Source organism: Meleagris gallopavo, chromosome 14, assembly GCF_000146605.3.
Source record: "Meleagris gallopavo isolate NT-WF06-2002-E0010 breed Aviagen turkey brand Nicholas breeding stock chromosome 14, Turkey_5.1, whole genome shotgun sequence".
In the NCBI taxonomy this organism is placed as follows: domain Eukaryota; kingdom Metazoa; phylum Chordata; class Aves; order Galliformes; family Phasianidae; genus Meleagris; species Meleagris gallopavo.
The window spans coordinates 10,289,624-10,308,348 of NC_015024.2; the positions used below are offsets into that span (position 1 = coordinate 10,289,624).

Consider the following 18,725-nt stretch of genomic DNA (forward strand, 5'->3'; position numbering starts at 1 on the left):
TTAGGATAGCTACAGAACCATAGCAGGGCAGACAGGCTATTTATAAGTGTATCAGATGTCAGCTAAGCTCTCTGCACTTTCTGCAGAGCACACAAGCCTAATGAGAAGGGACACAGGCAGAGAGGAGCAAAGGTGCACAGGTTGAAGAGGTGTCCATTAATACAATACATATCAGGAAGAACAGCAGCTGGCCCCATGCCTAGCACTGCTTACAAGGCCTCTCCAAGCCAAGGAAGATCACTTTACTACCAGCACCGTGAGAAAAAAGGGCTGAGAATGCTGAATTTGGTGGCTGTGCATTATTAGATGGAGAATTGTTTGCCCCTGAAAAAAAGAGGATCCAAACCTATTCATAGATATTTCATTATGCCCTAAGTATGTGGTGTGTAACAAAACAAGAGGCCTGCTAAAGAGTTACTTACCTCTCTCCAAGCCTACTACAAGAGAGCTAAAATAGATCTAAGCACAGTCAAAATATAGTTGTTCCAATTAGTGTTCCAGCTAGCATCTGCTCTTTTTAATTAGTTGAAGCCTGGTTTCATCTGGAGACAGAATTGCTGAGCAGAAGCACGCTGGCTTCTTTTCTGCTTAGCCTGCTCTTCTGATCTCTCTTGGTCTTTGGAAACTTTTTCCCCACTTCACAGAGGCTAGAGCCTCTTGTGCACTCAGTGCTCACAGGTTCTCCATACATTTCATTGCAATCAGCTTCAAATCTGTTTCCAGTAGGGGGAAAACTGAGTTTTTGCAGATGGCCTCCCTACCACGCACACACATCTCTGTGTTTGTGCATTGTTTCATTTACTGATAACTCAGTTTTCTTCTGCCTGCAGGCATTTTTGTTGAGCAGATGCAAGTAGAAGGAGAAGGGCTCCCCAGAACCTGTTAACCTTCCTGTTTTGCTCGAAGGTTGCTGATCCTTCACCTCACCCTTTGTAACACAACCTTTGAGGATCTGCGTGTTTCAGTTGCACACAGATGAATAATTTACAAGCCACGGCTGTTGGAACAAACAAACTCCTGCTCTGCCCTTCTGCTCTGTCCAAGCCCTCGATGGCTGATCTTAAATTTCCCTCACTTTGCTAAAAGCTCCAGGATGTCAGCAGCATTCAGAAACCTTTAAAGGAGAAACTGGTGAGGGAACAGAGTGGCATTGCAGAGCAGCAAACAGCACCCACAGCAAGTATTCCTTTTATCTCTGAGCAGGGCATTGACCTGTTGTACAAATTCTGGGTAGGAAAGCCACTGGCAAGGCAACCTCAGATGTAATATTTACCCAAGAGGAGACATTTCAGTGGAAAACAAACTGCAGGATCTGCTGACATCCTGGTGGAGAAAACAGTGGGCATTCACTCAGGTGCAGTCAATGGGATAGGAACAGGATGTGGAAACTTTCTAGCATTTCCAAGTAACAAGGCTGTCCTTGCATGAGTTTTCACTATCCTTGATTGCAGCTGCACAGCTACAAGATGCCCCATGTGGTATCAGTGCTTCTCTGAGCCTCACAGCTCCACACTTGAAGCAGAGATGCAAACTGGAGGGTCCTGCAAGAAAACAGCCAAGCTGGCACCAAACGTTTACAAACCACTATGACCAGTACCCAGCGATGCCTCATTCCCTGGCAAGAGAAGGTAGATCCTATGAGCTACCCTGGGGATATGAGCCACAATTTTGGATCACAGATAATAGCTCCTGTCAGAGTTTCTCTGGAGCAACAGACAGACAGGATTGAATCAGCTCTGGAGCAAAGTGAATAGCAGGGTTGTTTTTATCTTTAATCCTTTCCACATGAGCAGAAATGGTTTGGAGCCATAAAGCATGTGCTCTCTTTTGCAGCTCTTAGAAATCAGCCTGACCCATGACTTTAGGAATCCTTCTTGTTCTGACCCACATGCCCCTCCGAAGGAACTGTGTGTGCAGGGTGCATGGGATCACCGGTTCCACCACCACAAACAGCAGCTTCACCATCTCCCTAAGCACAGACTGGTACTGACAGAAGCAATTCCACCATCCCATGTCTCTTCCTCAGCCCATCATGGTGAGCAAAATAAAGGGATCTTTTCCTCAGGCAGGGTATTTTTCAGCTGGATTGGTTCCCATGCAGTCACAGCAGCTGTAGTTTTGCCACAAAGCAAGCGCCAGGAAAACGGCTGGAATGGTGCCTTAAGAGCTTAATGTAAAATCATGAAGTTGCAACCTCATGTTCCTGGGTCAATTGTCCCTGCAAATAGCAAGAATTTATAGCCCTGGTTAGGCAAGTCTCTTTGGCTTCAGCTCTGTGGCTCTCTTTACAATGGGCCAAATGCAAACTCCTAGGCCCCAAATGTACTTAGCTTTGAGGGAAAGCTGGAACTATTTTTCGATTTGGGATTAGGGCTAAACAGTTCTTCAGAACTGGCCTTGAAATTGCAACAATATCATTTATTTATATCATTACCAAAGCAAGGCAGTGGGGCCATTCAGGGGCCCAAGGTCAGCCTCCTAGACCTTACCTTCTGTTATTTGGAGAACATCTGAAATCTGCATCCTCAGAGATTTTCAAATCAGCTGGGAAAGGCCTTGGGCAGCCTAAGTTAGCCCTGCTTGGAACAGGAGGTTGGACCTGGGATCAGGAGCTAGCAGAGCCTCACGCAAACACGGCTGAACCACAGAGCAATACCATTTGGGAATGACCACCGAAGGCCTCTGGTCTTCATGTCCGGTGAGGTAGCCCAGGAAGACACTGGGAGTAGGGATCAGTGGCAGGATGACCTGAATAAATCCTGCTCCATCAGCCTGTTTGCCAATATGAAAGCTGAGCTGGCAGGTCTTCTTGCAGAGCAGTCTCTGGGGGCATTTCTCCTTCTAGAGCCAGAGGCTTTTCTTGGTGCTCCTCATGGCTGGAAAACTCACTTATAACATAAAAGGATGGGAAATAAGGGTCACTGAGCCCTGCAATACAAGATTGCTGCCAACCTGTGGCTGGCCTCCAGCTAAAAAAATTCACCTTGAGATAAAATCCCTCCTTGAAGAAAGCTTCAGATGAAGAGAAAGGGTAAGCAGCAGTGCTACTGGCAGACCACACTCAAACAGAGCTGGCCTCGCCACCTCCAGTAGGGCACTTATACCGTATGTGCTATGGACACTCAACGTAGCTCCCTTCCTCCTGCCTTGAGTGCTACCCTGGAAACTGACTCTGATTTGCCTTTCTTCCTCTTGGGATGCTCTGGGTTCTGCAGATGCACTGTTCAGCAGGAAACAGAAGAACAAGAGCTCCAGAGAAAAAAAATAACCACCAATCCATGTGGTGTTTCTGTGCCATTTGCTGTTAGTTAGGTTGCTCCCCTTGTGTGGTGTGTATCAGAGCTCACTTTGAAGAAATTGAAGTGAAAAAACTTAAACAAGTGAGTCTCCTTGAGAAGACTCCAGGCAATGGGGAGATGGCTGCTCAGTGACCTGTGCAGTATCCTGGGTACACAGGGAGTTTCCTGTAAAGATAAGACTACAAAGGAATATTTATTTACCGAGATACTTCTTTAGCTTTCATCTCTGGCAGCGTTTCTCAATCAGCCGTTTCAAAATGTTTTGCCAACACTAATTAACCCTCACAGCACCTCTGGGGTAGGGATCAGCATCCCCATTGTCAGAAAAGGAGGAGAGAAGGCAAGCAACTCCCTCCAAGGAATCATAGAATCACTCATGTTGGAAGGGACCTCAAGGATCATCAAGTCCAACCGCAGCCTAACCATAGTACCCTAACTCTAACAACCCTCTGCTAAATCGTATCTCTGAGCACCACATCCAAACGGCTCTTAAACACATCCAGGGACGGTGACTCAACCACCTCCCTGGGGAGCCTATTCCAATGTTTAACCACCCTTTCTATAAAGAAGTGTTTCCTAACGTCCAACCTAAACTTACCCTGGCGCAACTTGAGGCCATTTCCCCTCGTCTTGTCATCTGTCACCAGTGAGAAGAGACCTACCCTGCTCTCACTGTAAGCACCTTTCAGGTACTGGAAGAGAATAATAAGGTCTCCCCTTAGCCGCCTCTTCCCCAGACTAAACAGCCCCAGCTCCCTCAGCCTCTCCTCATAGGGCTGATTTTCCAAGCCCTTCACTAGCCTCGTTGCCCTTCTCTGGACCTGCTCCAGTACCTCCACGTCCTTTCTGTACTGAGGTGCCCAAAACTGAACATAGTACTCGAGGTGAGGCCTCACCAATGCCAAGTACAGGGGCAGGATGACTTCCCTAGTCCTGCTCACCACACCATTCCTGATACAAGCCAGGATGCCATTGGCCTTCTTGGCCACCAGGGCACACTGCTGGCTCATGTTCAGCCAACTGTCCATCAGATCACCAAGGTCCCTTTCCATCAGGCAGCTTTCCAGACACACCTCTCTAAGCCTGTAGGGTTGCCTGGCGTTGTTGTGACCAAAATGCAGGACCCAACACTTGGCCCTATTGAAACTCATGCCGTTAACTTTGGCCCAGTCTGTCCAGGTCCCTCTGCATTGCCCTTCTCCCCTCTGGCAGATCAACACTCCCTCCCAGCTTGCTGTCATCTGCAAACTTACTGAGGGTGCACTCAATCCCCTCATCAAGACCATCAATGAAGATGTTTAACAGAAGCGGCCCCAGTAGTGAGCCTTGGGGTACACCGCTCGTGACCGGCCACCAACTAGATCCAACTCCATTGACCACGACTCTTTGGCCCGGCCATCCAGCCAGTGCTTCACCCAGCAGAGCATACACCCATTCAGACCGTGGGGACCAGGAAGAAATAAAGGGAGCAAAGAAATAAACATATCACAGAATCATTAAGGTTGGAAAAGATCTCTAAGATCATCTAGTCCAAATGTACACCTATCACCAATATTGCCCACTAAGCCATGTCCCTAAGTACCACACCTACACGGGTCTTGAACAACTCCAGAGACTGCAACTCCACCATCTCCACCCACGTCTTCATTTGGAGACAAGAATATCCTGCAGTCCCAAGTCTATGCCATAACAAAACCTTCTCCTAAAGGCCCCCAGATCTGCAGACATCATCCTGTTGGAAACACAAGAGGCAATCCTCAACTCTTATCATGCAAACAGCTTGTCTTCCCCAGATCTACATCAGGGAAGCACAGACCAGGCATTTAATAAGACCCAAAATGCAGTGCCCTGAAGCTATACTGCACAACCAGAAATCCCTAATGAGCTACAGCACCAGTCAGCTGCACAGCCTATGCCACCAAGCAGCCTTTCCCATGATGTGCACATGATATTTATTCCATTCATTAACCAAGTTAATGGTGGCTAAGAATAGACCCCAGATGTCCTTCTAGCCTTAAAAACTTCTTTGCCCTCAAGGAAACACAAAAGCTTAAGTGGCTTATGGCACGTTGGGGATACGAGCCACCAACACCATGAGAAGCTTCCACATTACCAAATATTCCCAAAACACATTTCTGATTTTAAATAATCCCTGTTCCAGTTTTGGGAAATCAGAGTTTAGCACAAAACAGAGCAATGGATATATAGATATCTACACGATGTAGGGATTAGGCCAGACAGAGCTGTAGCTGTTCCAATGCCTTCGTTCTCTATGTTATCTGTTTCTGTGATAGCTACTACTGCAAATTTGTAATCCTGTAATAAACTGGTATTTATGAACAAAGGGCATTTGATATTACACCTTTAGAAAAATGCATGTTAAGTACAATTTACTCCTAAATTATTTTTTTTGGTAATGGAAATTATTCTACAGTCTTATTTTTGATACATACTCCCAATACATCTGGGAAATTTCCTAAAATACATAAAAAAAATCCTATGATTTTTGTATCAGTGCTAAGAATCAAAGTACTCATGTACAGAATAAAGATTTTTTTTTTCCTCTGTAAGCATTTCCCTTCTGTTGCCTAAATCCAATCTCTTGATAATCAGCAATCACGGAAAAGAATTAAAACAATCAAATGGGATTTTGCACTTATAGAAAAGTGTGCTATTTATTGCATGACTTATTCAGATGGAAAAAGCTGTTTGGAAACCTATCTGTAAATAAAGGAAACTGCTATTTTGGAAAGCCAAAATTATTTTAATAGAGAATCTAAAGAAGAATATGATCCATTTGGAATTGATTTGGTCTTCTCTGAAGCAGGAAAGAGAAAATACAGAAACCGAAGATCGTTTCCTCCTTAAAACGCATTACTTTCCTCAACTAATAGTTTATCAAGTCATATAGAATCATAAAATTGTTTAGATTGGAAAAGACCACTAAGACCATCCAATCCAACCATCCCCACCATGCCCACTGACCACATCTCTCAGAGCCACATCTCTACAGTTCTTGAACACCCCCAGGGACGGTGACTCCACCACTCCCTGGGCAGCCTGTGCCAGTGACTAAAAACTGCAGTCACTTCCACTGTCAGAGGGCTCCATCTCCCAGTTCCACATCCCAGTGCTTTATTGTGGAGATGGGGTTAAGCACCTGAGCCCCTTTTCTACCTGAGAACTTAGGGATGCATGGAAATACCTGTATCGTGATGCTTCTCACTGCAGCTGACCCTGTGAGCCTTCTCTCTGTTGCACCAGGCCAGGAACGCTTGTCCCAGACGCAGGGAGCCCAGCTACACGTGTCACCCAGCAGCAGGAGTGCAGGTTTCTATGGCAGCACAAACAGAATATCAACAGCACAGTGCCAGCCGTGTCCATGCCTCTGTCCCCGTCCAACCACGGCTGTGAGGAGCGTGGAGTCCATGGGGTGAGAAGCCAAAAAATAATGGGGGGAGGGCACCTACATTATTTTCCTTTGTTGTCAGTGTCGGATGTAACGCTGTGCTCAGACAAGAGGAGGCAGCGGGCGTCTCATGGGAGATCTCAGGCGTTAGCAGTCTCTGCCTCTGTGTGTGAGCTGGGGGTGTGCAGGGGAACAGGGCACATCTGTGGGATAGTGCCCCGCAGATCCAAACTTGGAATCACTTCCCTCCTCTGCAAGTTCCAGCACTGTGTATTATTTGAGTACAAAACACGAGCTTGTCGTGTACTCTGGGAAGATGGTGGATGAATCTTCTGTCATTTTTAGAATTGTTTGCACGTTTACTTGGTTATTCTGTGTTTGTTTTTTTTCTTTTTTTTTTTTTCCTGCTGCACAGCAGCTTGATGAAAGGGAAAAATCACTGAATAACTGTTTCTGTAGATTAAAACCCTGAATGCTTTATCTGATTTACGTCCTGCTGGACACTGATGTGTAGCTACTGAAGCATAAAAATGTAAGAGGCAGTGAGATATATATGCCAAATGATTCCAGCAACAAAGCAGTTTCTATTTGCATTATAGAGTGTAATAATTGTAATTAGCACAACCAGTGCTTCTGCAGCTTTTGGAATTGTTTCCAAAGTGCTGTGCAAACAATCTATTAGAAAAATCAACCATCTCAGACCAAGAATGTCTTCATAAAGTGAATATTTATAAAGTTGATCTTAGAAACAGCTCTGTATCCTTTGCTAAAGGTAATATAAAGTGCTTTTTATTTCAGGAAGCTTCACTGACAGATTATTTCCCACCTGCCAGTATCCTCTGCCTAGTCCTGCTTTCCAGTCCTATTCCTTGTGGCAGAAATCGGAACAACCCCGTGGAACAGTAAGGTTTTTATGGGAAGGCTTTTGGGTTACAGAAGTCAAGCTGTGCTCTAAGAGGGCCAAACACTCAGGTGTTTGCTACAATCACCCCACATATTTCACAAAGTGTATTCACCAAACACTGCTTTTGGGAAGGCTTTTGGAGTGGGTACTTCAAGACCAGAAAAGGAGAGAGAAAACATTGGGGTGCATTACAAACTGCTTTAGTTCTACCTCAGACTGTGTCTCACCAGTGCTGAAAGTCTGACACCTGAAGAATAAGACACTAATTGGGCAGCTACAGAAACACAGCCAACAGGAAACGCATCGCACCAAGGACATACAGGGAAATTAGGCCAGATGAGTTTAGCTCAAAATACATAAAAACTGGAGGCTGTTCAGAGCAAATAATGATGCTTTAAAATAGCCTTAAAACTAGCTCAAGCGGAAGAGGATATTTTCTGCTGTGCTTACGGTTGTGTGGATCAGGAATACAGCAGCAGAATTACATCAACTGAACCAGTACCAGGACTCTGCCTTTTTTGATTCAAGGATAACTGTAACAATGATCTATCTGTTCTCTGTGAATGAGATCATTACAATTATGCCTTTTCCCCTAGGACCTGCAGCAAAGACTACAAAGGAGACTGGTTTCAGAGAAACTAAAAACTAACTTTTGTCGCTTTGCCAGCCTAAAATTAAACGCGACCAAATCTCCTACAGCATGTCTGTGCTGTCCAGCAATCATTCAGCCTTATCACAAGAAACCCACAGCACTTACAGTGCTGGAACAACTTCTGGTAAGAGCTTCAGGGAGTAAAATTGTTGCTTGTGAACCAGCAACGTGCAGACAAAAGTGTGGGTTTGGATCAGAATTGGAGCTCGGTGGTTAAGATTCAGAATGCCTCGAGGTCCATTGCTGCTGTAAAACCTCACTGCATCAGTCTCCGGTAGGTCCCAGTTGATTAATTTGTTTATGGTTTTCTTTGGGCCAGAGTCAATGATGCCATCTGTATATGAAGAGTCAGTCTGTGAGAGTCTCTCTTCTAAACCTGGAATGGAAACCTACCTTGTGTCAGGTAAGGTCATGATGCTCCAGCAGCTTTCTGTTCTTTGGTCAGAGAGGTCTGTGTTCATACTCTTCTACCCATGATCAGATAAGATAGGCTCCCAAAAGCTTCAGTAAGTGTTCTGCCCGAGGAAAACAGTGAACAAAGACTTCAGTAAATGAGGTAGGGTACGGGAAGAGAGAATGCAAAGGAACGCAGCTCTTGGCTCTATCACTAACAGCTCTGCAGAAGGGCAAAGGAATGAATCTTCCTTCTGATAGATCTCCTAGTACAGCCAAGGTCTGAGGTCCTTACTCCCTTTTTCTTGATCACTCAGATACTAATTTGAGCTTGAGCATCTATCAAAGTTGATTTTATATCCCATCATGAAATCATGAAGCCAAGTATCTCCTTGCACAGGGGTGAACAGTGCCCTGCTCTCCAGAATCAGGCCTGGCTAAAGCTTTCCTACAGATAGGAAAACTACAGATAAACTAATTGTCTTCAAGCTTTGACAACTGACTAAGGGCTTAAGCTTATATTAACAGTAATGACTTATATCTTAAATTCACCTCACTGCCTCTCCCGAGAAGACCACATGCCTACCAGTAACAAGAGATGGAAGAGACCCAGGTGGCACTTAGTATATTGAGGTTTCTAATCCTGGGTTGAGTTTGTTAAATGCTAATATTAAATGTTAAAGTGAGCAGTCAATTGCCACCAACCAGAAGCCAACTCAAGAGACGTGTTGCCATGATGCAGCAGATCAGAGTCCCTTTGCACTAGGTTCTGACATCCTGCCTTGTATCTTCTACATCCTTGTCTATTCCTTGCAGAATTCCCAGAAGAGGATGAAGAATCCATTTACAAAATCCATTTACAGTTCCTCCAGATATTGATATTTTTGCAATAAGGAACAAGGAAAGAAAAAGGCAAAGGAGGTATGTTTGTTCTTTACACCCACGTGTTACTCAAGGGGTCCACTAGGGCAGGCAACCAACCAATGTAAAACCAGACCAAGGATAAGAAATACATGCATAAGAAAAACAATACCTGCTAAATTCAACTCAGATTCCCCCTTATCAGCTACAAATTCACTGAGATCCATGATGTGAGATTAACCTTACACAGAGCAGTGTGAGCGCAGAGCTGCTAGTTGCTATCGCACAACCTACACACTATCATTTTGCTTCCATACTCAAAGGTAGGTTTGCCACTTTCTCCTGTTCCTGGAGAAGATGCTTGCTAGTGCTGCTAGTGCTGATTCTCTACAGAAAGTTTTGGTGCAAGATCTCTCTCCTTCCAGTTCAACAGGCCTAGGAAAAAGGAGAACATGGGCTTCACGACTTAAGTTTCTCTCCATAAAACAGTGAATTACAACCCAACAGAGCTGGGTCTCTGGAATGTCTCTTTCTTCCTTATTTCCACTGAGAATTTTCTCTAGGGCACATGATCCAGCAACACTGGGAAATCACAGAGAGGTTATGATGTCTCAGAGAGGCCTAAGCATTGATGCAGCTGCAGAAGCCAAACAGTGATGTGAAAGCAAGAGGTCTTTGTTACTAAATCACAAAGGGAAGCCTCCCAACAAGCTTATGCAAGCCTCCTCAGCTGACTGATAATTTGATTTTAGCTTGGGTTCAAGGTCACTAAGTAAGTATGGGGAAGGACTCAGCAGGAAGGGCACCAAGGATGTCCGCTGGGCAATGCCCTTAGCACCCAAACTGTACAGAGAGCAACGAATTACAGACTTCAGCCCATGTGAAAGCACTGAGCACGAACAACATTTCACCTTCCAGAAAGCTTTGGAGTGGGTTTCAAGAAACTCTCTTAACCCAGACTTGGGCATTTAGATCAGCAGGTTATTAGTAGCTACAAATTTCTAGACTGTGAATGAACACTTGATGTCAATAAAAACCACAGCAGACAAAACAGATTATCAATTTGTCCACATAACTGACTTCTTATAGGAACGTGAAAAGATGAAGACCATGAAAATTCATGAGAAAATGACTTACTCCGTTAAAAACAAGGCAAAGGAAAAAGGGTTTAGGAAAGCTTTGCAAAAGGAAGAGGAAGAAGAAAACAGAAAACAGGCAACAGACGAAGAGAGACTGAAAGCTCTTCAGGAATGTCTTTCATGGAAGATAGCCATTAAAAAAGGTAGGAAGTGATTCCTGTCTTTGTAGCAGTGATATTCAGCTGAAGAGCAGCCTAAATCCAAAATCAAAAAGGGGATGGGATTGGCAGTTAGCTCTAGCTGACCTTGGTGAGCTCCTATAGGCACAGTAGTTATCTGCTTCACCTTGATAGCCTGTATGTGGCTCAGCTGTATCCATATCATGCCTTTACATTTGCAGCAGATGTCACATCACCAGGGCAGCCTGGGTTCCAGCATCCCCTGGGCTTCCACAATAGCTGTGAGCCCTGTGAGGCAGCACAGAAATCAGCTGAGAGCTTGCAGGACCTCGTGTCATAAGGACGTCTTTACTAAGCTGACCTGGAGCTGGATTTTGGTGGACGTGAACCTATCGTTTTCTGCCTTTGGCAGAGGAGTAGCTTTGCCATTAATGTCTAGAGAACCAAATTTGATCTTTGTAAGGACAAGATTCTCCCCTCAATTCTACATGTTTTTACAGAGTCCATTTGAAACTGATCAAAACCAATGTCAAAATGGTATTAAAATAATCAGTTTTGCTAGCTTCAGTGCCAACCACATCCATGCTTATAGCTGCTACCATATTCACTGCTCTTTGCATTACCATATTTCTCCCTGTAGTCTGATGAATTTTTTGTCTTCATTTCAGATTATCCATTAGAAAAAGAAACTTTCCGTGACTACATAAATGACAGAAGAGAGATATTTTTACTTGAGGTACTTGGTTTTCTTTAAATGAGCAGAGAGTAACATTCTTAATTATCCTTCATTGTTGCCATGGGTTTTTGTTTGTTTTCAAGAGACCCATTGCCTAGAGGTTACATCAGCAGGGCATATATCAGATCTCACTAACTTCATTGTCCAAGCCATGTGTTAAAAACACTTGTAGTCTACAGACCGTCAGTCCACTAAGAAATGAAATAGGTCATTCACATCACCCAGTGGCTGCCATCCAATTATTTCCCCCTTAATTTGCAAAATACACACATATACTGACCTTCTGGCTTTTGCTCGCCTCATATAATTTATTCCTGAGAGCCATTATGAAATCAAAATAACGTTGGAATATCCCCATTATTCATCTCTATTGTTGTGTTATAACACTGCTGAGTCATCTTTGTCACTGCTTATTTGTTGTGTTACTTCTGAAATATCTCCTGATCTCTATGTGCCTAGTTTGCACTAAGACATGTCTTGATTTGAATCATTACCCTCTGCCAACAACTAAAAGGCAAGAAGGTAACCAAGAACAAAGCCAAACCAACACACCTTTGGTATCAACCAATCACTGTGACCATGTTATCTTTTGGGTTCATTTCAGTATGCCATAGCCGTAAAGAGAGAAGAGATTCAAAAGTTGGAGAACATAGCAAAGAAAGAGAAAAGAAAATTGGAAAAGGCTGAATACAACCTGGAGAAGGATATTGCCACATTTGATGAGTTCCTGAAGGAGAACCATAAAAGCTCCATTCAAGCCCTGAAAATGTAATGGAAGTTGAGGGAACCATCCATGCAACTCTTTTGCGTTGGATAAAGGAGGTTTTTCACTTGACATTTCCCAGAGGGTTTTGGATAGCATCCAACTCAGATTCCCTGCATCTGGGTTTTTCCCAGAGTTACAGTCCTGGTAGCATTTTCTCTCCACACATTCAATGAAAGAGAGGAAGGAACCAGTAGCTGGGGAATCCCCTCATTACTGAAGCCTTCAATTTGTCTGCAGTGAAGAATCCACCATTGTTCCCGCCACTTCTCACAATACTTACAACAGGCAGACTCTTCTCCCTAACCCCTCACAGCAGGAACAGTCCCCGAAGCAAAGCAAGCTGGGCATTTTGGCCCATTACATAAAGGCAGAGCAGAAACTGATGCTTAGCAGCAGGCAAATTAGGAACACCCTGACCTGGAAGTGCTGCTGGACCCCATGCTCCCTTTGCCAAAGCAGGGCCTTCAGGCAGGAGACAAGTGTCACTGATGATATGTCTTTACCTACAATAGAGAGGTTTCTAGGGTTCCTCCCCATCTTTTTATCCATGTTACATGCATCTCAGCTCGCTACCTCTTTATTGCTAAACTGTTTTGTGGCTCATTTTGCTGTATTTTTCTCTAGTGCTGAAAAAGAATCTGCAGTGAAAGCAAAGAAAATAGTAGAGATCCATGCAATTAGTTCCCAAATAATGAGCCTCCAAAGGTAAGAATCACACACTATCCCTGCCTAGCCTTTACTAGTCCCTGCAACATAGAGAGGTTCACATTTATCTCCGTGCGCACATGAGGACACAAGCTCCCTGTCCCTTCTCTAGGTGTAGTTGAGCATCAAGGGTTAAAAAGAACCCGCTCAGACAGGGGCTTTCCTCCCTGCTAACAAACTGCCCGCTTTTCCCACCCCAGTGATATAACCAGATTTGAGAATTCTCTGCGAGAGTACAAGATGTACAGAGACTTCCTCTATCAGCTATCTCCAAAAGAATGGCAGGAGGAATATGAAAAAAAGCATGAAAAGAAGTTGAAAACAGCATCCAAAGCTGACAAAGAAAGTGCCTCAGAGAAGGGTAAGTGCCGTGGCAGAGCTGCCCACTCCTCTACAGGGCAGCCTTATGCTCCAAGTGTCCATCTCCTCTTGTGTCCAGGCCATGGTCTGACTATTGGGATGAATATAAGAGGTATAGATGTGCCAATTTCTCTGCTGTCTGCAGAAAGTTTGAACTCAAGTTTATCATCTGGGACCAGACCATGGCTCAAAAGTCTCCTGAAACCTCTCACAACAGAAAATCCGTAAGTACTTGACCAAAAACAACAACAACAACAACAACAACCCAACCTCAACAAACTTAAATAATAAAGAGAGCACTCAACTGACTGGGAGTTTGGTACAGAGGAAACCTACTCCTCAAAGTAGGACCTGGGCACTGTCCTGGAGCAAAGCTTCTCTGTGCCCTGTTTGTGGCTGAGTTTCTGGTTCACGCTGTTGGCCACAGTCAGCTGTTCGGTCATCAGTGGAGGACCAAGGACACAGTAGACATTGCATTTGCCATCTTCTTTCAGTAATAGGCCGCAGGCAGTAAGAGGCATCCGTACCACAGACAGGGTCACCCCTCACACGAAAGCACTGCCATTACTGGGCTGCTGCCACATGGCAGCAGCAATGTGGACACAGGTGGGCCTGGCACTATGGGGACACAAATTGAGGTTTTCGCCCCTCCTGTGGGCCAAAGTTACAGCTCCTGCTGATCCCTCAGCAGCCCACAGACAAGAGGAGCCATACTTGTGAATGCTCCAGGGACTGTTCAGCAGCAAACGGCCAATACGGGAAGCTGCCAGCTACCTGCAGCTGGAGCCAGAGGCTGCTTGTAGGTGTCAGCATTGGCTGTTTGCCTCACTCCCCGTATATTAACAAGGTCTCTTTTGAGTTGTCGTTTCTCTGAGGGCCTGATAACACAAAATGCTTTTTCAGAAATTCACCGGAGGATCAAGAGAGTGAAGCCTGCTCGGATGAAGATGAGGTCAGAAGCCTTACACTGAAATATTTAACTTTGTCCTGTGTCACATTACTGATTTCCATCACCTTCTAACCATTTTTTGTGGGGTTGAGGTGTTACCATAGCCAAGAACTATATGTTTATATATGTATGAATATTCATGGTTTTAGCAAGCCATATTTTAAATATTTTGGCTTAGCTTTTCTCCTCTCTTATCTGAAATCCTACCATCATTTCAAAGCTCCCCACCCTGCAACAAGATATGATCACAATAGGAGGCGTTGGGATTAATGAAGTTTTCACTATATCCAAAAGGGAAGATTTCTCACTCAAATGTTTGCAACACTTTTTGCTCCCCAAAACGCAACCTGAAATGAGCCTTACCACCTGCTTTTCTTGAGTTCACCACATTGGCTGTTAAGGACAAATCTCAAATCTCACCACTAGGCGAGGGTCTGCTCGGTAATATCCCTTAAGTAAGCACATTTAATTGGGGTCACATAGCAGTGCTTGGGGGCTGTGCCTGACTGTCCTGCTGGGGGAAAACCACAAATAACTCCAGTAAGCAAAGGCACCAGGGGGCATTTCCCTCGTTCCTCTCACCCAGATTTACATTTTCATCTGGAATAGAGAGAAAAGGATCACAAAAACATTTTATTTTGATATTGAACGGTTTCTACATTCCAAAAACCATGGAAACGTCTCTTTTTGAGAGTGAGCTCCAAATTACATGTTATTTAGGCAACGTTTCTGTAGAAAAATAATACCTTTTTCAATACTGACCAATACTGTTAAACAACACATGCAAGCTTTAGGGCACTTTCTTCAAATCAAAGCAGCAGAACAAGGATGAGCTGAGGACAAAGCCTCCAGGTTTACGTAGTTATGTTTGCGTGGGCAGAGAAAGAACAGCTGGGATCAGGAGCACAGGCGAGGCCCTTACCTTGCTTGTAGCCTTACTGCAACACTACACAAGCAGTTATTTATAGATATCACACATTTTCTGTTCCAGGAGCCTGAGCTGTATTTTACTGACCCCCAACAACTGCTGTCTATTTTCTCGGAGATGGAGGAACAGAATTTCTCCTACCTCTGTAATTTCCAGGAGATACAGAAAGAAATGAACGAGCTTCAACACATCTTCATCAACACACAAAAAAGGAAGTGAGTGTGATCCTGTGGTGAATGGTGGGAGGGGGGTCCCTATGCCCCAACTTTCAAACAGTACTTTGTGTTGGAAGGGTCCCTTAAAGGCCATCAGTCCAACTCCCCTGCAATGCACAGGGACACCCACAGCTCCATCAGGAGCTCAGAGCCCATCCAGCCTGACCTTGGCTGTCTGCAGGGAAGGGGCACCACCACCTCTCTGGGCAGCCTGTGCCAGTGCCTCACCACATTTATTGTAAAGATTTCTTCCCTATCAGAAGCAGTGTACTCACACGTTGGTGCACAGCCCTGAAGGCACAGGCTGGGAAGCTGATGTGTGTAGCACTGGGGGATGTAAGCCAGGAAGGATGGTGTAATTCTTCTAAGGAAAGATCAAAGGCAGAACAAGGCTCATCCTGAGAGATCCAGACCAGCGCCTGTTTTGACTCTAATCCTTCCTAAAGGAAGGCAGCCGAGACCCAAGTGTGAGTGTAGATGGCAGGTAGACACACCTATTCTCATTTGAAGCGCCTCCCATTTGAAGTGAGTCCTTTTAAACGGAATCTGCTTCCCACACTGACTCGTCACAAAACCTACAGCATTACTTAGCTGTGCTCCCTCTCCCCCCACACACAGTAACTGCTATCCCGGAAAAACCCAATCTGCTCTCAGCCGAGGTGCAAGTCGCCCAGAAATGGGGTGTAGTGATGCTTCCACCTACCGGCAGCAGCGGGGACAATCTGGGTGGAAGCAGCAGAGGAATCAGATGTTTTGAGAATACTGTTTTCCAAACAGCTCCTCTCTCTTCTGACCCAGGGATCGGGAAAGAGCACAGCTGAAAGAAGTTTTGCTCACCTTGAAATCCACTGTCACCAAATTGGAAGAGAGAACAGCAGACCTGAAGCTCAAAGTTCAAGACTTTTCCTCAGAACATAGAGCTGATGTCCAGGTACACCCCAAGGTCGAGGTACAGTGGGATAAGCACAGCCATGAGCTGCTCCTCCAGCCATAGCCATCCATCCCAGGCACTGCTTCTCAGTTTGCTTAGCAAGCAATCAAGTTCTAAGAGAAAGCATTCTGGTTTCCTTCTCTATTCTTTTAGAGGGATATAGTGATTCTAACCAGGCAGGATCCAGCTGGTGCATCTCACTGTGTCTCCTCTTTTCTCTAGGATAAAATGCTTGCAAGCTTGAGAAAAAAGGTGCGGGAGGTCTATGGTCACTGCATTGGAGAAAGCAGGGAAGGCATGGAGACAGTGGAGATGCTAGCAGCAATAGAAAAAAAGCTCATTGAGTTACTGGACAACCTGGAAAGAATTCCACCTGCAAAGATAGCAGAGATTGAAAAAGCCAAGAAAAGAGAACAGAGAATGAGGTAAGACAAGAACTCCTAGAACGGAGGCCTCTATTTTTAACTACTGACAATCAAAATCAAAGCCCCTGAAAGAGCCAAATTTGTCAGATCAACCTAGGAAACATTAACAGTAATCTGAAAGCCCAGAGGACCCACATCCCAATTTAGCCGTCTGATAATTTCACACTCCCAGTGCTTGCAACTCTCGCTCAGCAAGCAGCAGCCCAGAGCTGCATTAGGAGAAGCCAGGAAAGTGCCTGTATCATGAATGGGAGGGCAAGATCTGGAAGAAGAAAATGTCTTCTGTGCAAATTCAGTGAGAATCATAGTTTTGAGAAGACAATTTGAATTAATAATATTTGAACTGATTGAACAAAAAATGACTCCTCTGTTTAAGACTATGTGGCACTTGTAAGCAATGCCAGCTTTCATATGTTTCTTCTACAGATCTCTGCAGTTTAAATTGTTCTTCTTAATTAAAAAAGGAGTCAATTAACACAACAAATTTATGTTCCTAGACATTGCATTGGCTCTGTTACACAAATGGAAGTTCCCATGCAAACAGCAAAGACTTAACTGAGGAGATGACCGTATCTGGCCATCCCTGGGTAAATCAGATTTATTCAAGAAAAGTAGTTTGAGAATTTAAAGCCAAAGTGACGTTTTCCTTCTACTTCTTTCTCTGAGTCTTTCTCCGCCTTTATGGTAAAAAGGATGTGACACTTCCTCCCTACATTCTGTGAATGATTTTGTACTCTTCACTTACAAAAGAAATGTGGCCCTGGAGACACCCATGGTCAGGCTGGACGGGGTCTGAGGACTTGATGGAGCTGTGGATGTCCCTGTTCATTGCAAGGAGTTGGACTAATGGCCTTTAAGTGTCCCTTCCAATTAAAATGACTTTGTGATTTGATGAAGCAAGACACACTTATTCTGTTCTGGGGATGGAACAGAAGAATCTGTGAAGGAATCTGACCAAACCTTGGCCCCGACCCGCCTCCAAAAAATCAAAACAAAAGAGTAACAAAACAAAAATCTTCAAAGAGCATTTAAAACCCAGCATCATCTATATCCAAATCCCTGCGTTCCAGTGGTCTTACACTGTTAGACAAGGAATGGGTCAAAAGCATATTTGTATATCTGTGCAATTCCAACCTCCTTTTTTTGCTCCCTTCAAAAGGCTGAGAGAGGAAAAGGAACAACAGCAGAAGCAGCTGCAGGAGGAGAAACTGCAACGGGCCCTGGAGAGAGCACAGGCACTCACACAGAAAAAGGTAAGCGCAGCGATCCATAGGAGCACACCTCACCTCTGAGCCCACTTCAGGGAAGATGGGGCACCCAAACACCAGGCATTAAATGGGGGAGGGACTCAACCCTGCCAGGAAAATAGCTAGCAAGGAGCACAGTCCCCAGCAGCAAGAGAACCCTACAGCACGCGTGATTCATGGTGCTTCTCTAACAAACACATGCTGCCTCTTTCTCCACAGACTGGCAGAAGGCTGATGTTCCGTTCCAGCCCACCTGCCAGGAAGGAAAAGAAAAAGCACAGCCAAGAACAAAGCGATAAGGAGAAAGAAGAAATACTGTACTATTTCACTTGACAGCACAGCTTTTGCTACTTTACATAGGGTTGATAGCACTCTAGAAAAAGGTTTCTGTAGCTCCAGTCTGAGCTTAAGCTATTTGCAGTGTGAGAACTTCATAGCCTCATGAAACTCCTCCTACCTCTGCAAGACCCAAAGGAAAGGAGCGTCAGGCAACCACTCATTGTTTTTCTTAACTAAGGAAATAAAATAAAATGCTCTTAATTTGCTTCTTTGGCTCCTGCTAGCAACGCTTTTCTCATTCAGTTCTTGATGCAAATAGCTCTATCCCTAAAAACCTGACCAGTGTCCTGGGTAACAATTTTGCCATGGCACAACTAAGCCAAGCACTTACCATTTACTATAACCACA

At 44.6% G+C, this 18,725-nt stretch overlaps 2 protein-coding genes across 2 annotated transcripts in view; one reads left to right on the plus strand and one right to left on the minus strand.

Annotated features, from left to right (window-relative positions):
- Positions 1-6,599, minus strand: part of KLF15 (Kruppel like factor 15) — a 34,867-nt gene extending 28,268 nt beyond the window's left edge. Inside the window, exon 1 of the mRNA XM_019620129.2 lies at positions 6,505-6,599. The gene's annotated coding sequence lies outside the window, so the exon portion shown is untranslated. The remainder of the gene's footprint in view (positions 1-6,504) is intronic.
- A 26-nt stretch (positions 6,600-6,625) lies between these two features.
- Positions 6,626-18,583, plus strand: CFAP100 (cilia and flagella associated protein 100). Its single transcript, XM_010718549.2, is given in 18 exon segments — positions 6,626-6,732; positions 7,507-7,610; positions 8,209-8,388; positions 8,584-8,667; positions 9,474-9,503; positions 9,506-9,582; positions 10,608-10,800; positions 11,445-11,512; positions 12,117-12,280; positions 12,903-12,983; positions 13,184-13,344; positions 13,423-13,567; positions 14,247-14,295; positions 15,284-15,435; positions 16,234-16,366; positions 16,589-16,791; positions 17,951-18,044; positions 18,258-18,583. Coding segments are annotated over 16 exon segments (1,824 nt in total). The 5' UTR covers positions 6,626-6,732; positions 7,507-7,610; positions 8,209-8,312; the 3' UTR covers positions 18,372-18,583.
- Positions 18,584-18,725: the final 142 nt, after the last annotated feature.